General features: G+C 36.1%; 2 protein-coding genes across 2 annotated transcripts; both read right to left on the reverse strand.

Annotated features, from left to right (window-relative positions):
* Window positions 1–953: 953 nt before the first annotated feature.
* On the reverse strand, window positions 954–1,825 carry LOC133285914 (uncharacterized). Its single transcript, XM_061483232.1, has one exon. It carries the CDS (start codon window positions 1,606–1,608, stop codon window positions 1,216–1,218), a length of 393 nt encoding a protein of 130 aa, XP_061339216.1. The 5' UTR covers window positions 1,609–1,825; the 3' UTR covers window positions 954–1,215.
* Window positions 1,826–11,849: 10,024 nt separating this feature from the next.
* LOC133285868 (UNC93-like protein 1) lies at window positions 11,850–13,452 on the reverse strand. The gene is made up of 2 exons (XM_061483168.1): window positions 12,281–13,452; window positions 11,850–12,102 (listed from the first exon to the last, which is right to left on the reverse strand). Exons 1-2 carry the CDS (start codon window positions 13,450–13,452, stop codon window positions 11,850–11,852), a joined length of 1,425 nt encoding a protein of 474 aa, XP_061339152.1.
* Between the last annotated feature and the right edge of the window lie 4,751 nt (window positions 13,453–18,203).

Raw genomic sequence — 18,203 nt, forward strand, 5'->3', positions numbered from 1 at the left:
GATTACTAATGAAAGAGATCAATACAAAAATTTCACATCACTATATCATTTAAAATTCCTTCGCATCTCTTTTATCTTTAAAAGCTTCACAGCCAATCTATAAAAATAAACCACAGCTCCTAGTTCTTGTCGTCCATTTCTGTTTTCCTTTTGTTGGTGTTGCCGGGCTTTCAGCCCTCCTCCTGTACTAAATAAAAACCAAAAATATTACCAAAAAAACTTCACAGCCTCTATGCAGGAGTATTTGTTTTGTAACTCTAGTTAGAGACTTATTGTTATGTGGAAGTTAAAAATGGTTGTCATGGCAATCGTATTTGATTTTAGAAAACATGTCATTCCGATTGATTAATCTTTATTTTTTTGATCTGGATGTTACCATAAAAATTGAGTTCGGAGACGGATAGGAGGGATGCATGAGGGTTTAGTCTAACTTCAGTAGCTAGCGCTGATCATCTTTATCACTTTACTACATGCAAGCTTCATCTCAAGTACAATAAACGGAAACACTCAACTACTCAATGTCACTGCAAGAGAGTATATCCGCACTTGCTTTAAATGCATTATTAGAGAGCATGAAGAGTAATACAAAATGCTCTCTACTGAAGATCACTGAAAAATGCCAGAACTCAGAATACCCTCTACTGAAGTGTGTTTCACATTCATTCTGCCTTACAAAATTACTTCATTCATTTCATTCTAACAAGATAATTTCGAAAACGTGGCCAGAAATATAGGATGGAATTTCTCCATTACGTCATCAACCAAGGTGTAGAAGACACAAATTGTAGATTGTGGGTAGTTTAACTATAAACCAAACCACACCAACACCATCAATCAAGAAAGATATGAACTGACAATACCATCCATCGCCCATGGATGAAAGCAAGGGAAAAAAACTTCAAAATATGTATAAAGCCAGATAAGAAATAGCTATATTAAGGCGGTCACCCATTAGTATTACATTTAATTGACATAAATTTGAAAACTTCCAAACAATAATGCAAAGAATATCAATATATGAAAACATTATACATACAAATATAAGAATGGCCTGTATGGTCAATTAACAAAAGAAAGGGCAAAGAAATTCAAAAGAAACAAAAATAACATGTTCAAATTGCCGTGTAACAGAGATCAATGAATGCACCCAGTTGCCACAAATCTCACTACCACCATCACGTAACAAACTGCATCCTCGTAGATATACAATGATTGTTAAAAAAGACCAAACAACAGCGAGAACCCTAACACGATGAGCCACACAATGTGTACCAAAAGGAGTGCCTGACCAGGGAGAGGTGCAGATCCCCCATTCCCAACTTCACAGAAACCCAATTTCGCAACTTCGGCGCCGGCGCACGCGGCTTCGGCGCAACCGCACCAGTACGTCACGCCGTCCACGCCGCACACCGGATCGGTCCGAAAGCACTTGGCGGGGCAAGACGACGGCGTCGTTCGGGTGCACAGGCTCGGCCCTTGCGACGGCAACCGGAGGACGGAGGATTCTTCTTGTTCGGCCGTTGCAACGACGGGGAAGATGATGCACAGAGAGAAGATGACGAGAAAGCGAAGAAGAATGGATGGGACTTCTTCGGAGAATTTCGCCATGATCGGTTGTCTGAGAGTTCGACAACCGAATTCGACAGCCCAGTCGAGGAAAGTTTTAGAATTTGGATGCGAATGCTGTGGTTATTGGAAGATTGGGAATCGGAGGGTTTCGAAATTGAAATTGGATTGAACCCTAATTGACCAAGTTGGGGGGTTTCTTTTCTAGGTTAGGCAGGAGAATTGGTCTTTTCTTTTCCTTTTCTTAAAATAGGTGAAAATGAATTTACACCTAATTTGGAGAGAAAAAATTGAAAAAATGAAATGGTCTTAAAGTGAAGTAGAATTGGTCCCGAAAATAGAATTATTATGTTGTATGTAAAATAATTCCTTTTTGTATTGTCTCTCGTGAGAAATAAAAGTTTACAATAGAAAAGCAGAAATATTTGAGGAAGAAAAAAAAAATTTGGCATGTGGTAGTTAGGAGTTGGTTAAGGAAGAAAAATAATTGAAACCTAATCGTATACCATAAGAATTTTGAAATGAATTATACATATTTCGGATTATTTTTTTCTCTCTATTCTCATAAATTAAGGGGATAACTGGATAAGTTTCAGTTTTCTTATTTTTAATAATCTTTTTGAAAATCGCGAGGTATTTTTGTACCTTTGAAGTTTAAATTAATCCTCACTTAATTGTGAGTTATTTATACTTAAATTCATTTTTTATATACAGAATATACCTAGAACATACACTTACTTTTTACTCATGTAGAAAGAATTACTTATATTACAAAAGATAATTTTATTTCCTAAATATATATAAAAGTGTAGGATTCATGTTTTCTTTTTTTGTATGCTCTTCACATGGCCTCACATATTTTTATATATATGTAGAAAATAATTTATCTTTTATAATATAAAAAATATTAATCTCTTATATTAAACTAGCAAACAATGTTCATCTAATAATCACTTACAGGTCTATCTAATTGAGCTGGCCCGTCTACTTTTATTTATTAAATTAGAATATATTTTGAAATGAGAGATGATATAGTTATTACTTATTTTTCTTACTACTTGTTATTATCAAATCTTAACCATTGATTTTCGTCAATGTAACGGTTATAATTTATTAGAATTAATAATTAATTAATAAATATGATCCAATAAATTATAACCGTTTGATTGGCGGAAATCAACAGTTAAGATTTAGTAGTAACAAGAAGTAAAAAAACGAGTAAATACCTTTTTTGGTCCTCAGCAAATTTCAAGATACCCGTTTTAATCCCTAGCAAATAAAAAGGCCCATTGTGGTCCCCTAAGAAATTCAAAATAGACCCATTTAGTTGAAATCGTAGTCTCTCACAAATTCAAAAAAGACCCATATTAGTCCTTAAAATGACTAAAATGGATTCATTTTGAATTTCTTAGGGACCACATGGGCCTTTTTATTTGTTAGGGACTAAAGCGGGCATCGTAAAATTTGCTGAGGACCAAAAATGATATTTACTCTAAAAAACAAGTAGTAACTATAACCTTTCCCTTTTGAAATAATTGAATCTTTAGTTTACTTTTCTTTTAAAAAATGGCACATGACTTTATAATATTTTAAAGCTTAAAAAATTATATTTTTAAAATTTAAATATTTTTTTAATTTATTTTTAATTAATCTAGATTTATCATACATACTAATTTTATTATTTAAGAAAAATTATTTCTGCTTTTGATATAATTTTTTTTCTGTCACATCCGTATAAAAATGACCAAACTCTATTAATTTTTTTGCTTTTTCTAGTTATAATAAATTCATTTACTCACGTTTATGTGATTGTAGCAAAAAAAAAAAAAAAAAACAATAAATTGAAAACCCTATTATTTTTGTTGCACTAAATTCGCGAAGTTATAAATTTTGTTGTGTTGACAGGATGGTAAGAAGATTATAATTTAACACCGCACACGTATTACTGTAATCATTAATCTAGGGCTTGTTTGGTACACAGTACAAGGTAAGGCTTAATAGTACAAGATTTGATTGTATAAGATCTAAATGAATTTTAATATTATTCAGCGTTAGACATGATATTATATAAGATAATATATTGTAAAAGATAATATCATCTAATGTTTGGTAATGCACTATATAATACCAGATAGGATAAAAATAAATATTTTTGATAAAAATACCTTTTAATAATGAATTTATATAACTCTTCCAAATATATCAGATTATATTAATTTGTATAGAAATCTGTTGATCAGTGTGTCAAAAAAAATATGTTAATTTTTATAAAAATAAAAATCTCCAATATTTTAAAATTTTATATATTGAAAAATATTTTTTATTTTAGTATATAATATTAAATTAATATATTATTTCTTAAGAATTGCATTGGCTAATACATTAATTTCTTATTAGGCCTAATCCTACCCTCCTAGGCCTGATTAAGGTATACATCATTTTGATGTATAAAGGGATCATACTGTATAAACTTATACTATACGATGGTCACACTAAACAACTAAAAATGTCATAACATATAGTATAAGTTTACACTATCAGGCCTTATACATCACACCAAACAGGCCTCCAGTGTAAGCGAGATTTTTTTTTTCAAATTGATATATCATATTGCAAATAATTAACGCATTTGTATAGTTTTATGATAAAGTTTAATGTTTTTACTTCTGCAGAAATTTTTTTTGTACCAAACTTATATAAAAATGAGTTAATTCTACTAATATTTCTTGTACATACAAAAATGGATAGAATCCATTGATTTTTTTTCTTTCTTTTCTTCTTAATGGGATCACCTATTTTATTTTATTTGTTGTACATAAGATAATTTTGTCTCATTCAAAATGAAAAACTATATACCCTAAAAAAAATGTTATTTTTTGCAATAACTAAATAAAAATGGTGATGCAGTGAAAAATAAAACAAAGGCAAGACAATCTCCTGTCCCATTTCATTAAATAAATCACGAGGGTACAATAGAGGTAAATGTCCTTTTTTATTCCAATTGAAAATACTAATCAATTTTTCTTTTCAATCGCTATTGAAGGTAAAAAAGGGAAAATAATAAAGTTGACATAATAATAGACACGTACGGTCGTACGGAGAAAGAGAGAGAGCAAGAGAAAAAAGGAGGATGCGAGAGAAATTAGGGATGACAATTTATACCAGCTGGTTGTGTTGGTGTCATCTTGAGATTTGACATCAACACAAATATATAATACGTACGAGTACATATATTATTTTTGAATAACATCTTAATATACAAGCTTTTGAGGCATGATTTTCTTAAACCCTCCAGCGTTTTTTAGTGAATATTTATGTTTGAGATTCTTAAACCGTGATTATAGCCTTACATGCATTACGTATTTAGTAATTCATGAATCAATATTCGCTGTGAATGAATCATTTGGCCACAAAATCACCTTCAATGACAGGCTAATTTTGCTCTTGCCAACCAGATATTTTCTGCTAATATTCAGAGCCTGATGCTGCTATTGCTATATATATTACCTTCTACCACACTCAACATTCTCACAAACAAATATCATTTTGTAAGGTGAAGTAGGTTTGAACATTCCTCATCTCCAATCATGGGAGCATGTACTAGCAGACCCAAGGATCTTGACTTGAAGGAATGTGATGCCCCAACTGAGGCTCCTACACCAAATAAGGCTGAGGGAGAGGCTCTTGCTCAGGTTCTTTTCTTTTTCTTTTTTGTCATTTTTAGCCACAAACCTTGAATCCTAAATGTCTTCTTTTGTTATCTTTTTTTTTTTTTGGTGGTGGGTTTGTGCAGGAGGACAAGAAGGAAGGAGGTGAGACTGAGGATGAGAAGAAAGTGGAACCTTTAGTAGACCTCTCTGAGCCAAAAGAAGAGGAGAAGACAGAAAAACCTTCTGAGCCTGCTCCTGCTGATGCTGCTGAAACTGAGAAGCCGGTTGAGAAACCAAGTGAAGCAGCTGTCTCAGAAGAATGAAACTCTTGTTACAAAGTGAATGATGACAAGTTGACAACACAAGAGTTTAATGAATCTTATTATTGTGCAGATTGAATTCGTGATGTACAAGAGATTTGTCATATTCATTCTAGAATTGTTGGACTTTAATTATGAGCATCATGCAAGAATAGAAAATTTCTTTTATTTTTTATTTCGTTACGTATTTGTGATCTTTGATAATCTATTTTAAATATAAAACCATTCATGAAGCTTCACCTTGCTTAAACTTGGTCACTCGCAAACTGTAGCGAAGGACTAGGCTATACACACTTATTTTTATCTTCCCAAGTGCTTTTGTATGTATCAAATTGTTAGAGCATATAATATAAATCATTAAAAAAGTCCTCATCCAATATCTTAAGATTTTGAGTTGAAATGGTTCTTTATCATGAGGGGTCACGAGTTCGATCATTACTGCCCTCCATTTTCAGGTGAAATTAAGAAAAATACAAGGCAGACCAATAATGGACTTATGCCATATCCACCTTTCATGCCTAAAGGGCTCTTGCGTGAAGGGGTGTATTAGAGAATATAATATAAATCATTAAAAAGACTCTCGCCTAACACTCTAAGATTTTGGGTTGAAATAGTTCTTGTGTGGTTTTTAATTCTATTGAATGAATCAAATGGTTCTCTCTTAGCTGTATTAGCATAAGAGAATGCATGCGATCCTTGGCTGAAAAGACAAATAAGAATAATGAACTATAAGAAAAATGAACTAAAGACAGTTTGGCGGCACATTGTTTATTAGGCATTCCATTGGAAAATGAAATCTCGAGAGCAATTGGATAAGACTTATCTTATCATCAAATTCAAGGAATTGGAGCTCTGGAGTCACACTGGTTTAGACCTATACTGATGAATCATAGGAGATGTTTCTAAGATCGTTTAAAATTTCAGTACTGAATATACAAGCTGTAATTGGAGTTTGGCATGAATCCATTTCTGATAAAAATAGGCAAGGGCTTGTTCCCCTTAATTAAAACTAGCGAATTCGACTATTAAAAATAGAGAAAAAGGTGCTCTTGAGAGTCGCACAAATTAGTACGGCAGCATTCAAACTTGGTTTGGATTAAAAGAAAAGAACCTTAAGTTGCTGATCCATGCATAACTGCACTGGAAAGGGGGTTGTTGTTAATAAGGTTTAAGGCCAAAAGTGACCCATAAAAAAAAAAAAAAAAATTGCCTTCCCAAAATCCCAGCAGATCAGCTTCAGGTTTTGTACTTTCGATTCCTAGTTGAAGTATTGTAAGAACTACAAATTACCAAATGTCAGAATTTGATAATTCTCATTCATTGTTTATCCTCCACTTGAGGAGTATTTGTATACACAGATAATTAACAAATTAACAAACTAACAAGATTCCTAATTCTGTGATATGGTTTCAGATTGCAACAAATATTTAAATTTGAAAAATAAATCTTCTCTTCAACACTCCTCCTCAAGTTGGTGCATGAATGTCTATCATGCCCAACTTGTTTATTACTTCTCCAAAGGCTCTACTGGATATGGCTTTTGTCAACACATCTGCAACTTGATCTTTAGATTTAACAAATGGAAGTTGTATTATCTATTTCTCCAATTTTTCCTTGATAAAATGTCTGTCAACCTCCACATGTTTGGTTCTATCATGTTGTACGGGATTGTGAGCAATTTCAATGGCTGCCTTGTTATCACAGTAGAGTTTCATTGGCTCATCATAGTTAATCCCAATATCTTGGAGAATATTTCTTATCCATAATAGTTCGCAAATAGCATGAGTCATTCCTCTGAATTCTGCTTCTGCACTTGACCTTGCCACTACTTTCTGCTTCTTACTTCTCCAAGTAACTAGATTCCCCCCTACAAAGGTAAAGTATCCAGAGGTAGATTGCCTTGTAGTTTTGTCTCCAGTCCAATCAGAGTCAGTATATCCCATAACAGATACATTTTGGCTTTTTGTAAATAGAAGTCCTTTTCCAGGAGTTCCTTTCAAGTATCTGAGAATCCTATATACTGCATTCATATGATCATCACTTGGGGAATGCATGAATCTACTTACAACACTTACTGCATAGGAGATGTTAGGTCTAGTGTGTGCTAGGTATATTAATTTTCCAACCAATCTTTGATACTTGCCAGTGTCAGTCTGTGTTTGGTTAGGATAAACCGCAAGGGTATGATTCATTTCTATTGGGGTGTCTACTGGTTTACAAGCTAGCATTCCAGTTTCAGTCAACAAATCAAGTACATATTTTTTCTGAGATAAGCATATACCTTGGTTGGATCTGGCCACTTCGATGCCTAGAAAATACTTCAGCTCACCCAGATTTTTCATCTCAAATTCGGTTGCTAGTTGAGCTTCTAGTGTTTGCATCTCTTCTGTATCATTACCAGTCAGCACTATGTCATCAACATACACTATTAGGATTGTTACTTTGCTGTTTTTCTGTTTGACAAACAAGGTATGGTCAGAGTTGCTTTGCTTGTATCCAAATTTCTTCATAGCAAGAGAAAATCGGCCAAACCAGGCCCTTGGTGACTGTTTTAGTCCATACAAAGCTTTCTTCAACTTACACACTGTATTTTCCTTCGAGGAACCGAAACTCATACCTGGTGGGAGGTCCATATACACTTCCTCCTCCAAATCTTTATTTAGAAAGGCATTCTTCACGTCGAATTGCTTCAAGGGCCAATCATTTTGGGCTGCTATGGATATAAGAATACGGATGGTGTTGAGTTTGGCTACTGGTGCAAATGTTTCTTGATAGTCAATTTCAAACTTTTGTGTGTATCCCTTTGCCACAAGCCTTGCTTTGTATCTATCCAGGCTGCCATCGGACTTGAGTTTCAGGGTAAATACCCATTTGCAGCCTATGCTTTGTTTTCCAGTAGGTAGAGAAACTATGTCCCAAGTAGAGTTCTTTTTAAGTGCTTCCATTTCTACTTCCATAGCCTCTTTCCAATTCTGGTCTGCTATTGCTTCCTGCACATTTGTAGGAATATATATGCTAGATAATTGATTAGTAGCCAATGCATATGATTCGGATAATTTTTTTGTTGACACATAATTTCCAATTGGGTATTTAACAGAGGCATGTGGGTTAGGTTCATATAATTTCCGGGGAATACCTTTTGTGATTCTCTCTGATCTTCTTAATACCAAGGTAGGTTGTGTAGAAATGGGGGGATCAATAGTAGAAGAGTTTGGATCAGGGATTACCTCAGTTTCCATGTGATTTGCATTGTTCTGGACATCCGGAGAAGGTTGCTCAGTTATGGGAGTTAAGATTGAGGAGTTTTGTGTGTCGTTTTCTGCTTCATGAAGATCTGGACTGGAGGCCGAGGCATGGGTATGTAGTAAGGTTGTTGGAATTTCAATTGAAACTTCTCCTCCATGGTGAATCTCCCCCTGAGGAGAAGAAGCTAAGGCTCCCCCTGAGTAGAAGGGCTCACATTCCCGAAAAGAGACATCCAAAGTAACATACATTTTTCGAAGGGTGGGATCATAGCATCTATAGCCTTTTTGTACTTGTGAATAGCCCACAAAGATGCATTTCTTGGCACACGGGTCCAATTTATTTCGAAGAACTTTGGGTACATGAACATAGGCTACACATCCAAACACACGTGGTTCTAGATTCGGGCAGTGGGGAATGGAAAAGAAGGATTCTAATTTTTGTTGTGGGGTCAGGAAATTAAGAGTACGGGAAGGAGAGCGGTTAATTAGGTAGGTAGCAGAAATTATAGCTTCACCCCAATATTGTCTAGGGACATCCATGCCAAATAAAGATGCACGAACAACTTCGAGAAGGTGTCTATTTTTTCGCTCAGCAAGGCCATTTTGTTGGGGAGTGTATGGGCAGGAGGTTTGGTGTTTAATACCACGAGTAGTTAAATATTCTGTGAAGTGTGAGTTGATATATTCAGACTCATTATCAAATTGAAGAGTTCGAACAGAGGACTGAAATTGAGTATGGACCATGTTGCAAAATACCTTAAAGGCAGAAAAAGCACCACTTTTATGGGACAAGAGGGTAGTCCATGTCATACGGGTACATTCGTCGATAAATGTAATATAATAGAGAGAGTTTGAGAGTGAGGGAATTTTTGCAGGTCCCCAAATATCTGAGTGAATAACTTCAAAAGGGATTGAGCTTTTATTCATACTTGGAAAATAAGAAGTTTTGTGGCTTTTAGCCAATTCGCAAGTGTTACATTGAAATTGAGACACTTTTATTGAGGAAAACAAATGGGGAAACAATTTAAAAAGATAGCCAAATGATGCATGTCCTAGTCTACAATGCCATAGCCAAACTTGAGATGAAGCTTCAGATGCAGGAAGGGAAGTGCAGGTTCGAGAGGTAGCAGAAGAGATATTTTGGTTGAGATCCAAGTAGTAGAGATCACCAATCTTAATGCCATAACCAAGCATCTTCTGTCGGAGGATGTCCTGAAAAATACAATAAGAAGGAAAAACAGTGACACAGCAATGTAGATCAGATGTTAAACGACTCACAGATATAAGATTAAATTCCAGGGAAGGTACACATAAAACAGAGGACAGGTGTAATGCAGGAGATAAAGAAATGGAACCTTGTCCAGAGATGGGAGAGGTTCCTCCATTGGTAGTAGATATAAGGGGTTTAGAACAAGATTTGAAATTTGTCAGTAAAGATGAATCACGAACCATATGATCAGAAGCACCAGTATCAATTATCCAAGTTGTATTCATAGAAAGTGCAGAAAGGACAAGAGATTTACCTAAGATGCTGCTCTGAACTACATTTGCCTGTGGAGTGGGAGATGCATTATCAGCAAGTGTGAGGTTTGCTGTGTGAGGAATCTTCTTTCGAGGTCGCTTAGTGAAGTCCCACCATTCAGGATATCCAATTATCTCATAGCAGCGTTGCTTGGAATGACCAGACTCACCACAATGAGAACAGAGAAAGGGAGCAGGCTTGTTAGGAGGGGCATTATCACGGCGAGACTTGGTGTTTTGGGAGAAATTGGGACGAGGAGGATGGGCAAGGAATGCAGCTGCATCAGTATTCATGGTATGACGTTGCTGGTAGTCACGTCAGACATAGGCATATGAATTCTCCAGGTCAAGTTTGGGATCTTTTCGGAGTATCTCACCACGAATTTGATCAAACTCAGAATCGAGACCAGCAAGGAAGATGTGGACCCGTAAGCGAGAGAGGGCTGAGTGTTGATGAACCAGATCAGCAACCGAAGCAGAGGAAGAAGTGCGATGGTCGATTTCTTGGAAAATGCCCAAGAGTTCGTTGTAGTAAATGGCAAGCGGACGACCGAGTTGCTTCGTGGTGAATGATTTTTTGTTCAGGTCGAAGAGGCACGACTCATCTGAACCATCGTAGAATGTTTTGGAAGCAGCCTCCCAAATTTCGCATGCTGTCTCCAAACGAATGAAGCGTTGCATCAAATTGGGGCTCATGGAGTCAATCAACCAGCTTTTGACTCTCTTGTTGTCGGTGATCCAAGATTCAAGGGAGGGGTCACCGGGGTTTGGTTTCGGGGTGTCACCGGTGAGGAAACCAGTTTTGTTACGGGCTCCGATTCTCATATCCATGAGTTGTGACCAAAGGGGGAAGTTTGATTCGTTGAGGATAACTGTTAGCGGGAGAGAAGAATGGTCTTGATGGATAATGATATTTTGTGTTGGTGGAGGAGTGGGGTTGGAGAGTGCAGAGGCATTGATATCTTGATTTTCAGGAGGGGTATCAGCCATGGTCGAAAAAAAAAAAAGGTTTCTGAGAAGAAGAATTTGGGAAAGTTGAGATCGAAGTGTTCTGGAGAAAAAAAAAATCGAATGTGATAAGGTTTGGGTTCAGGTGCTGTTACGGGTTTGGGTTTGGGTGGGTAAGGAAAAAAAATTAAAAAAACAAAAGAGGATTGCCCAGGAAAGAAACAACGCTGTTTGATACCATGCCAGAATTTGATAATTCTCATTCATTGTTTATCCTCCACTTGAGTATTTGTATACAGAGATAAATAACAAATTAACAAACTAACAAGATTCCTAATTCTGTGATATGGTTTCAGATTGCAACAAATATTTAAATTTGAAAAATAAATCTTCTCTTCAACACCAAACACCACAAAATATCATGAGAATTAGCATATTAATTAGCCATGGCCCAGAGGATTAGTAATTCCTTGGTTTCAATCTTTTCAATAGTGAAAAGTTCATTTCCCCAATCATACCTAATAACACCAAATATTTCGTTGAAGTTATTGTACATGCTGAAAGTCATGTCTAACCATTACAAATCAGAGTTGGCTTTCCTAGACAACCGGATATTGTTTTTGGGTAACGCCATTATTAGCATCAGATGGAGCAAACAGTTTGCCGGGATCCTCTTCAGCATTGTTGTCTTCTTTCACAGCTAACATGACCAGAACAAAAAGTAATGGATAGCTTATTGTTGTGAGCACCCAATTCACAATCAACTGGGACATGAAAGACACCTTGTTTGTATCAACTTGCCAAGCAACTGCAGCCCCTGCACTTTGTATTCCTTTATAGAATCCAGTGTACCTGTGTAAGTGCAAACAATAATTGATTTCCATTTTCCAAGCATGTGATCAACATAACTAGTTAACTACCTCTTTTCATTGACCAAAGGCTACTAACAATAAATCAAGTCCAAATAGTAGGAATAGTTAAGCAACTAACTGAATAAGAAGATTATGCCTCTGCATCAAGTATCAATTACCTGCTAAGAATCTGAGAGTCATCAGCCAAGGCTCCAATAACCCAGTAGACCATGCTCTGGAAGATGGCATCTAGTAGCCCAAAACAAAAATACAAGACAAACGGCCCAGCAAATTGAGACCCTGAGTCCTTAAAATCCAACTTTTCTGGCAAATCATTTGAGGAGTACCTAAGCTGATTAGCAAGTCCACCACCCCAAATAGCAGACCCAAGAATAGCAGCCACTCCAATTCCCACAAACCCCCTCATCCTTCTGCTCTTAAAACTGAAATCCATTATGTATCCAATCCCAACCGATCCCAGCATCTGTGCACCCCAGTGGACCACATTGTTCAACCCTCTTGTTCTCAAGTTGAACAGTGCCCCGTTGACATCATTAAATTGGTAGGAGTAGAAGAAATTGCTGGACCAAGCAGCAGGAACAATGAGAAGCATTTTCCAATTGAAGAACAACTTAAGAATCTCCAAACACTCAGTGGACACATTTGTGTACAACATATTGGTGCACTTGGTACCATCATCACGAACAACCTTGCTAGCAGGCAAGATCGCCAAAGACAAAAAGGCACCTGCTGACATGAAGCCCATGAAGCCAATGTAGGTTCCATCATTGACAGAAGCAGCCTCACTACGATGATAATTCAACATGAAAGGAATTAGACCACCAATGACACCACCCATGTTAAAGATACTCCAGAAAATGGAAATGTAAGTCCCTTTCCGATTGGTTGGGGGATAAGATGTCATAATTGCACCCTGTGCAGCCCATATAAGCCCTGCTCCTACACCAAGAAAAGCACCAGCAACAACGGCAAAGACTTGGTGGTGGTAATGGTTGTAGTAGAGGAAGGAACCTGTGTATAGTACATAGGTAGAACAACCTACGGAAAGGGTGAGGTGGGGTCCGAGGATGTTGTAGATGCCACCACCAAGGATGCCAAATATGGCGAAGGTGGTGTAGAGGGCAGTGAGGGAGTTGTTTGATGCAGTGGGATCAACTTGGCCACCACCACCCATTCCAGAAAGGGCATTGAACATGCCAGGGCAAGAAAAGCAGACAAGGCCAATGAGGATGACTTGAACAAATGGTGAATTGTATCTGAAAAGGGATGAATTTTTTGTGTTTCCTTCTTGTATCTGGGTACTGGATTCTTCATCTCCATTGAAATCCATTTGCCACTTGACAAAAAGGAATTGAATTTGGTATTGTTGCTATCTGGGATCTAAGATTCTTTCTCTCTCTCTGTGTGTAAATGTTTGTCTGGATGAGAAAGATGGATGTTTCTCTCAGCCTATAGTATGACAACTGAAAGTGATGGCAATGGGAGAATGTAAGAGTAAGAAGGGAAGTGTAATAAAACCAGAACTGAAGGTTATAATAATACTTATTTAACAAAATTTGCACCTATATGCTAGCTGTCTTTGGATAGATATTGCCTTATAGACTATAGTAAGGAAAATATTTTCATTCACACTTATTTCGGAGTATTTATAGTAGTCCTGGTACACCTACTCCTTCGAATGAGGAGCTGTCATTTGGAGAAAAAAACAAAATTTCTCTCTCCTCTATGTAAGCAAGTCAAAAAATACCCATTTTTTATTGGCATGGACTACTGAATCATAAATGGACCTAGACCATATTAAATATTTTCCACTTATGTATGGCATATCTTTTATCAAATGTGGAAAAAAAGTAACATATTTATACTACCCTTATCTTTATGCATGTTTTCTTTTATATCTTTATTTTTTCTTTTTGATAAGGAAGTTGTAACACCTCGTGTATATCCGGAATATTAACATTACATCGTATTAAGCTACGATTAATTAAAAATGCGGAATATTCTTTTTCTTTTCAATTATGACGTCATTATACTTAGCCAAGTTGATTATTTAATCAATTTCATAAAATATTGCCTGTATGTAAATTGCAATAGACATCTACTGAAATACATCATAATATAAATAAAGTGAGTATCTAACATCACAGATCTACAACTCGTAGTCCGGACAATAATCCATATACATTATTACAACTCCAACTAAAACAAGATATAAACAAGTCTATGTGGCATGGACAATCCCCATGTTCACCAAATCAACAGTGTCTCAACAAGATAATCCAAAATCATAATGAAGCTAAAAGCATAAAAGCAGCATGCATAACCAGCATCCAACAAATAAGCATATAATATCAGCAATATTTAACTCAGCTCCGGCCTCCTGCTGCCTGAGGTCTCAACCCCAACATTACCTGAACCTGAAATAAGCGCCCCAAACGTGGGGTGAGATCTCTAACAGAAATCTCAGTAAGACAAGGGGTCCTCAAGGATCTTCCACCCCAAGCTCACTTACATGTGCAATATAAGTGCTAAAAGCATTTATAACAATATAAGTTCCAAAACTATGCAGTGCAACAGATATTCATGACATGTGTGTTGATATTATTCTACTGGCCAGAGAAATGCAGGAATACATGTGCAATATAAGTGCTAAAAGAATTTATAACAATATAAGTTCCAAAATTATGCAGTGCAACAGATATTCATGACATGTGTGTTGATATTATTCTACTGGCCAGAGAAATGCAGGAATACGTCTATCTCCTACATGTAGTACAAGAAACACCACTTGCACCTCACCCACAGCCTCACCATATTGTATGTACCACATACTCAGGCTTACCGTATAGGTGGAACATCACATACATATCAAAAAGGCACTAGCATATAACAGCTCAATAGCATTTCCAAAACATCAAAAGCACGTAACACAGCATGCATATAATCATACCCCCATGGGACATGGTGGAACCACAACATGGCTAAACCGAGAACATGAAAGCTTACCTCTAAGCTAGCTATCCAATGCCACAAGCTCAAAGTCCAAACACAGCAGTATCACAATATGATATGGACCAATAATATATCATTAAACATGCACCACAAGCATACAACTTAAAGACAACGCCTTTCCTCTACGTTTTACGTCTTAAGGCTCCATACCAAGCCATAAGCCCTTAATCACTTGATTCTGACTTAGTTCAATTAAAACAGAAGTTCAACTTCATCAATATAGGGTCCACAAACCCCCAATAGTCTACTGTACTCACAGCACAGCTACTGTTCTTCGAAATCCCAGAATATCCGGATATCTCTCTGAAAATATCCGGATATCAATATCCGGATATCCAGATCCCCATATCCGGATATCCATATCCAGATATCCATATCCGGATATCAATATCTGGATATTTCACGGGCAAATATCCGGATATTTCGCGACAGAATGCAGTTTCTGCATTTCGCGAAGATATCCATCCAAGGTTGGGTTTTTACCGATTTTAGACACTTAAACATGCATTTCTATGTGTGTTAAGCATTACCCAACATTAGGTTATCATCTTTTAACCATTACATGTATCAAGGTTCCATTTTTAAGCATAAAACTCAAGTTCAAAGGTGGTGATCATACCACAAGCTAAAACAGAGGTAGATGATGCTCTTGGAGCTCTCTCAACTGCTCCAAAACTCAGACTTCAAGGAGAAACGAAAATGAGCTTGAAGGTAGGTCTTCCACTCAACAAGAAGACACCTTGGAGCATCAAAATGCCAAATAAATGGCCACATCCCACAAGAACAAAGAGAACAGCCCCAAGACTCCCCACACAGCAGTAAAACACTCAGAAGATGGTTCCTTTTTCCTCACCAAACACACACCCAAGTGTTTCCCAAGAGAAAGTATGAAGAAATCAAATAAAAGAGGTGGCTTGGAGGTGTCTCATGCAAAGGTGACCAAGGAAATGAGGGTGGCAGTAGCTCTTCAGAAAATAACCAACGTAGGAGGCACCATTTCTGACCTAGAAATGTGTGCCATGGCCTTATATAGGTCACTTAAGCATTAAACACGTAGTATTAACGTTAATTGCTAAGCTTAGAATTTTAATCTCAAACTCAGGATTCTTAAAACTACAAAATTTTACAAGAATTATCATATTTTTATTATATTTTTCGGAGCACCTTTCCGGTACGCACTTTTCCATAGCCAGTATCAGTTCTGGCACCAGTTCTCATTTTTTTAACTTGAAACTCATTTTACAAGTCCTATATAATATTCTAGTAATTATCATGCACTTGTTATAATTTTCCGGGATACTTTTTTGGTACGCATTTATACCGACTAGCAGAACCGGTATCTGCACTTTTCCTCCGAAAAGCGACTTTCAGCATTCTTAATCACTTACTATAATTATTAGAGTCCCATAATAATTATTAGGGTCAATTATGAAATCATTTCCTAATTTTGCGTAATTAATTAATTAAATACCTTATTTAATGGTGCGGGTTCTTACAGAAGTACCTACTCCTATTATACAGAAAATACACTACTCTAAAAGAGGATGTGGTATCATCTAAAATTTGCACATATGTGGTAGTTCTCTCTTTCAAGCTATCAAATCAACGGTGAACACGAAAGTGGATCATTTTTTGTGTTCTTTTACTCTATTGATACGTAGAAAATAAGAATATGAAGGCTGAAAAATTACCCCTTTTTTCACTATGGTTTCTAGTATGAATATATAATGCATGGGTTATATAACTATCATGTCACATGAATAAAAAATTATCAAGTAAAGAACTAATTCAACTCAAAAGTTTAAGCTTTTGGATGACGGCCTTTTTAATGGTTTATATTATTCTCTAACACACCTCCTTATGCAAGAGTCCTTTGGACTTGAAGCGTGGATATTGCACAAGCCCAATTTTTTGGTTTACCTTGTGTTTTTACTTAATTCCATTAGAAAATGGGGGCGGTGAAGATCGAACTCGTGACCTTATGGTCACTAAAGCTCTGATACTATGTAAAAAATCAATTCAACCCAAAAGATTAAGCTCTGATACCATGATAGAGAATAATATAAATCATAAAAAGGTCATCACCCAACAACTTAAGCTTTTGAGTTGAATTGGTTCTCTACATGGTATAAAACTTCCTTCATCACAAGGTCTTGAGTTTGATACTCACCGCTTTCCACTTTCTCTTGTGAAGTTTCTTAACACAGTTAGGTGAGCCTGTGCATTATCCATCCGTCAAGTCAAATGAGCTCTCATGTAAGGGGGCGTGTTAAAGTTATATAAAATCATTAATGTAACCTCACTTAAGCTTTTGGGTTTAAATGGTTCTTTACATGGTATCAGAGCCTCATATCACGAGTTTGATCCTCACTGCCCCCATTTAATTATTAATTAATTAATTAATTCTTGTGGAATTTCTTAGCGCAAGTAAGCTAGCCCTGATGCATCACCACCCTTCAAGTCCAATGGGATCTCGTGTGAGAGGACGTGTTAGAAATATATAAAACCATTAATGTAACCTCACTTTATTTTTGTGCCGATCGAGGTATGAGTTTACAGCATCGATTGGGAAAATTTGTTAACAAAATGTTGAAGATGTAAATTATTTATTTTGAAATTTTGCAAGATCCAGTTTTGATATCAATTTTTTTTTTCATTGTCCTTAATTAAGTCTTGCTATGTTTTAAATAGGAAAAAGTTTATAAACCCCATATGGTTTACTCTTTTATTGCTTAGACCCTATTCTGTTTTTCTTATTAATTACCCCCTTTGGTTTTTTTTTCCATCCAAGTTAACATTTAACACTGTTTTTCTTATATATGGAAAAATGTTTCCGCATGCATTTATTTCCAAAACGATATCGTTTTGGTATTGAAATCTTAAAAAATTATAAATATAAAGACTATTATAACCCTAAAATAAATTAAAATTATAAAAACACCATAATTTCCGTCCCAAAACAACGTCGTATGCTTACTGCAGATAACTTATCTGCCGTAACTGCAGAAAAAGTGAACCTATATATATATATATATATATTGGTATTCTATTGCTACCGCTGAACCAGCT

This window comes from Gastrolobium bilobum, unplaced genomic scaffold (assembly GCF_033153095.1).
Source record: "Gastrolobium bilobum isolate Gb01-03AN ecotype WA unplaced genomic scaffold, APGP_CSIRO_Gbil_v1 utg1530, whole genome shotgun sequence".
Taxonomy (NCBI): domain Eukaryota; kingdom Viridiplantae; phylum Streptophyta; class Magnoliopsida; order Fabales; family Fabaceae; genus Gastrolobium; species Gastrolobium bilobum.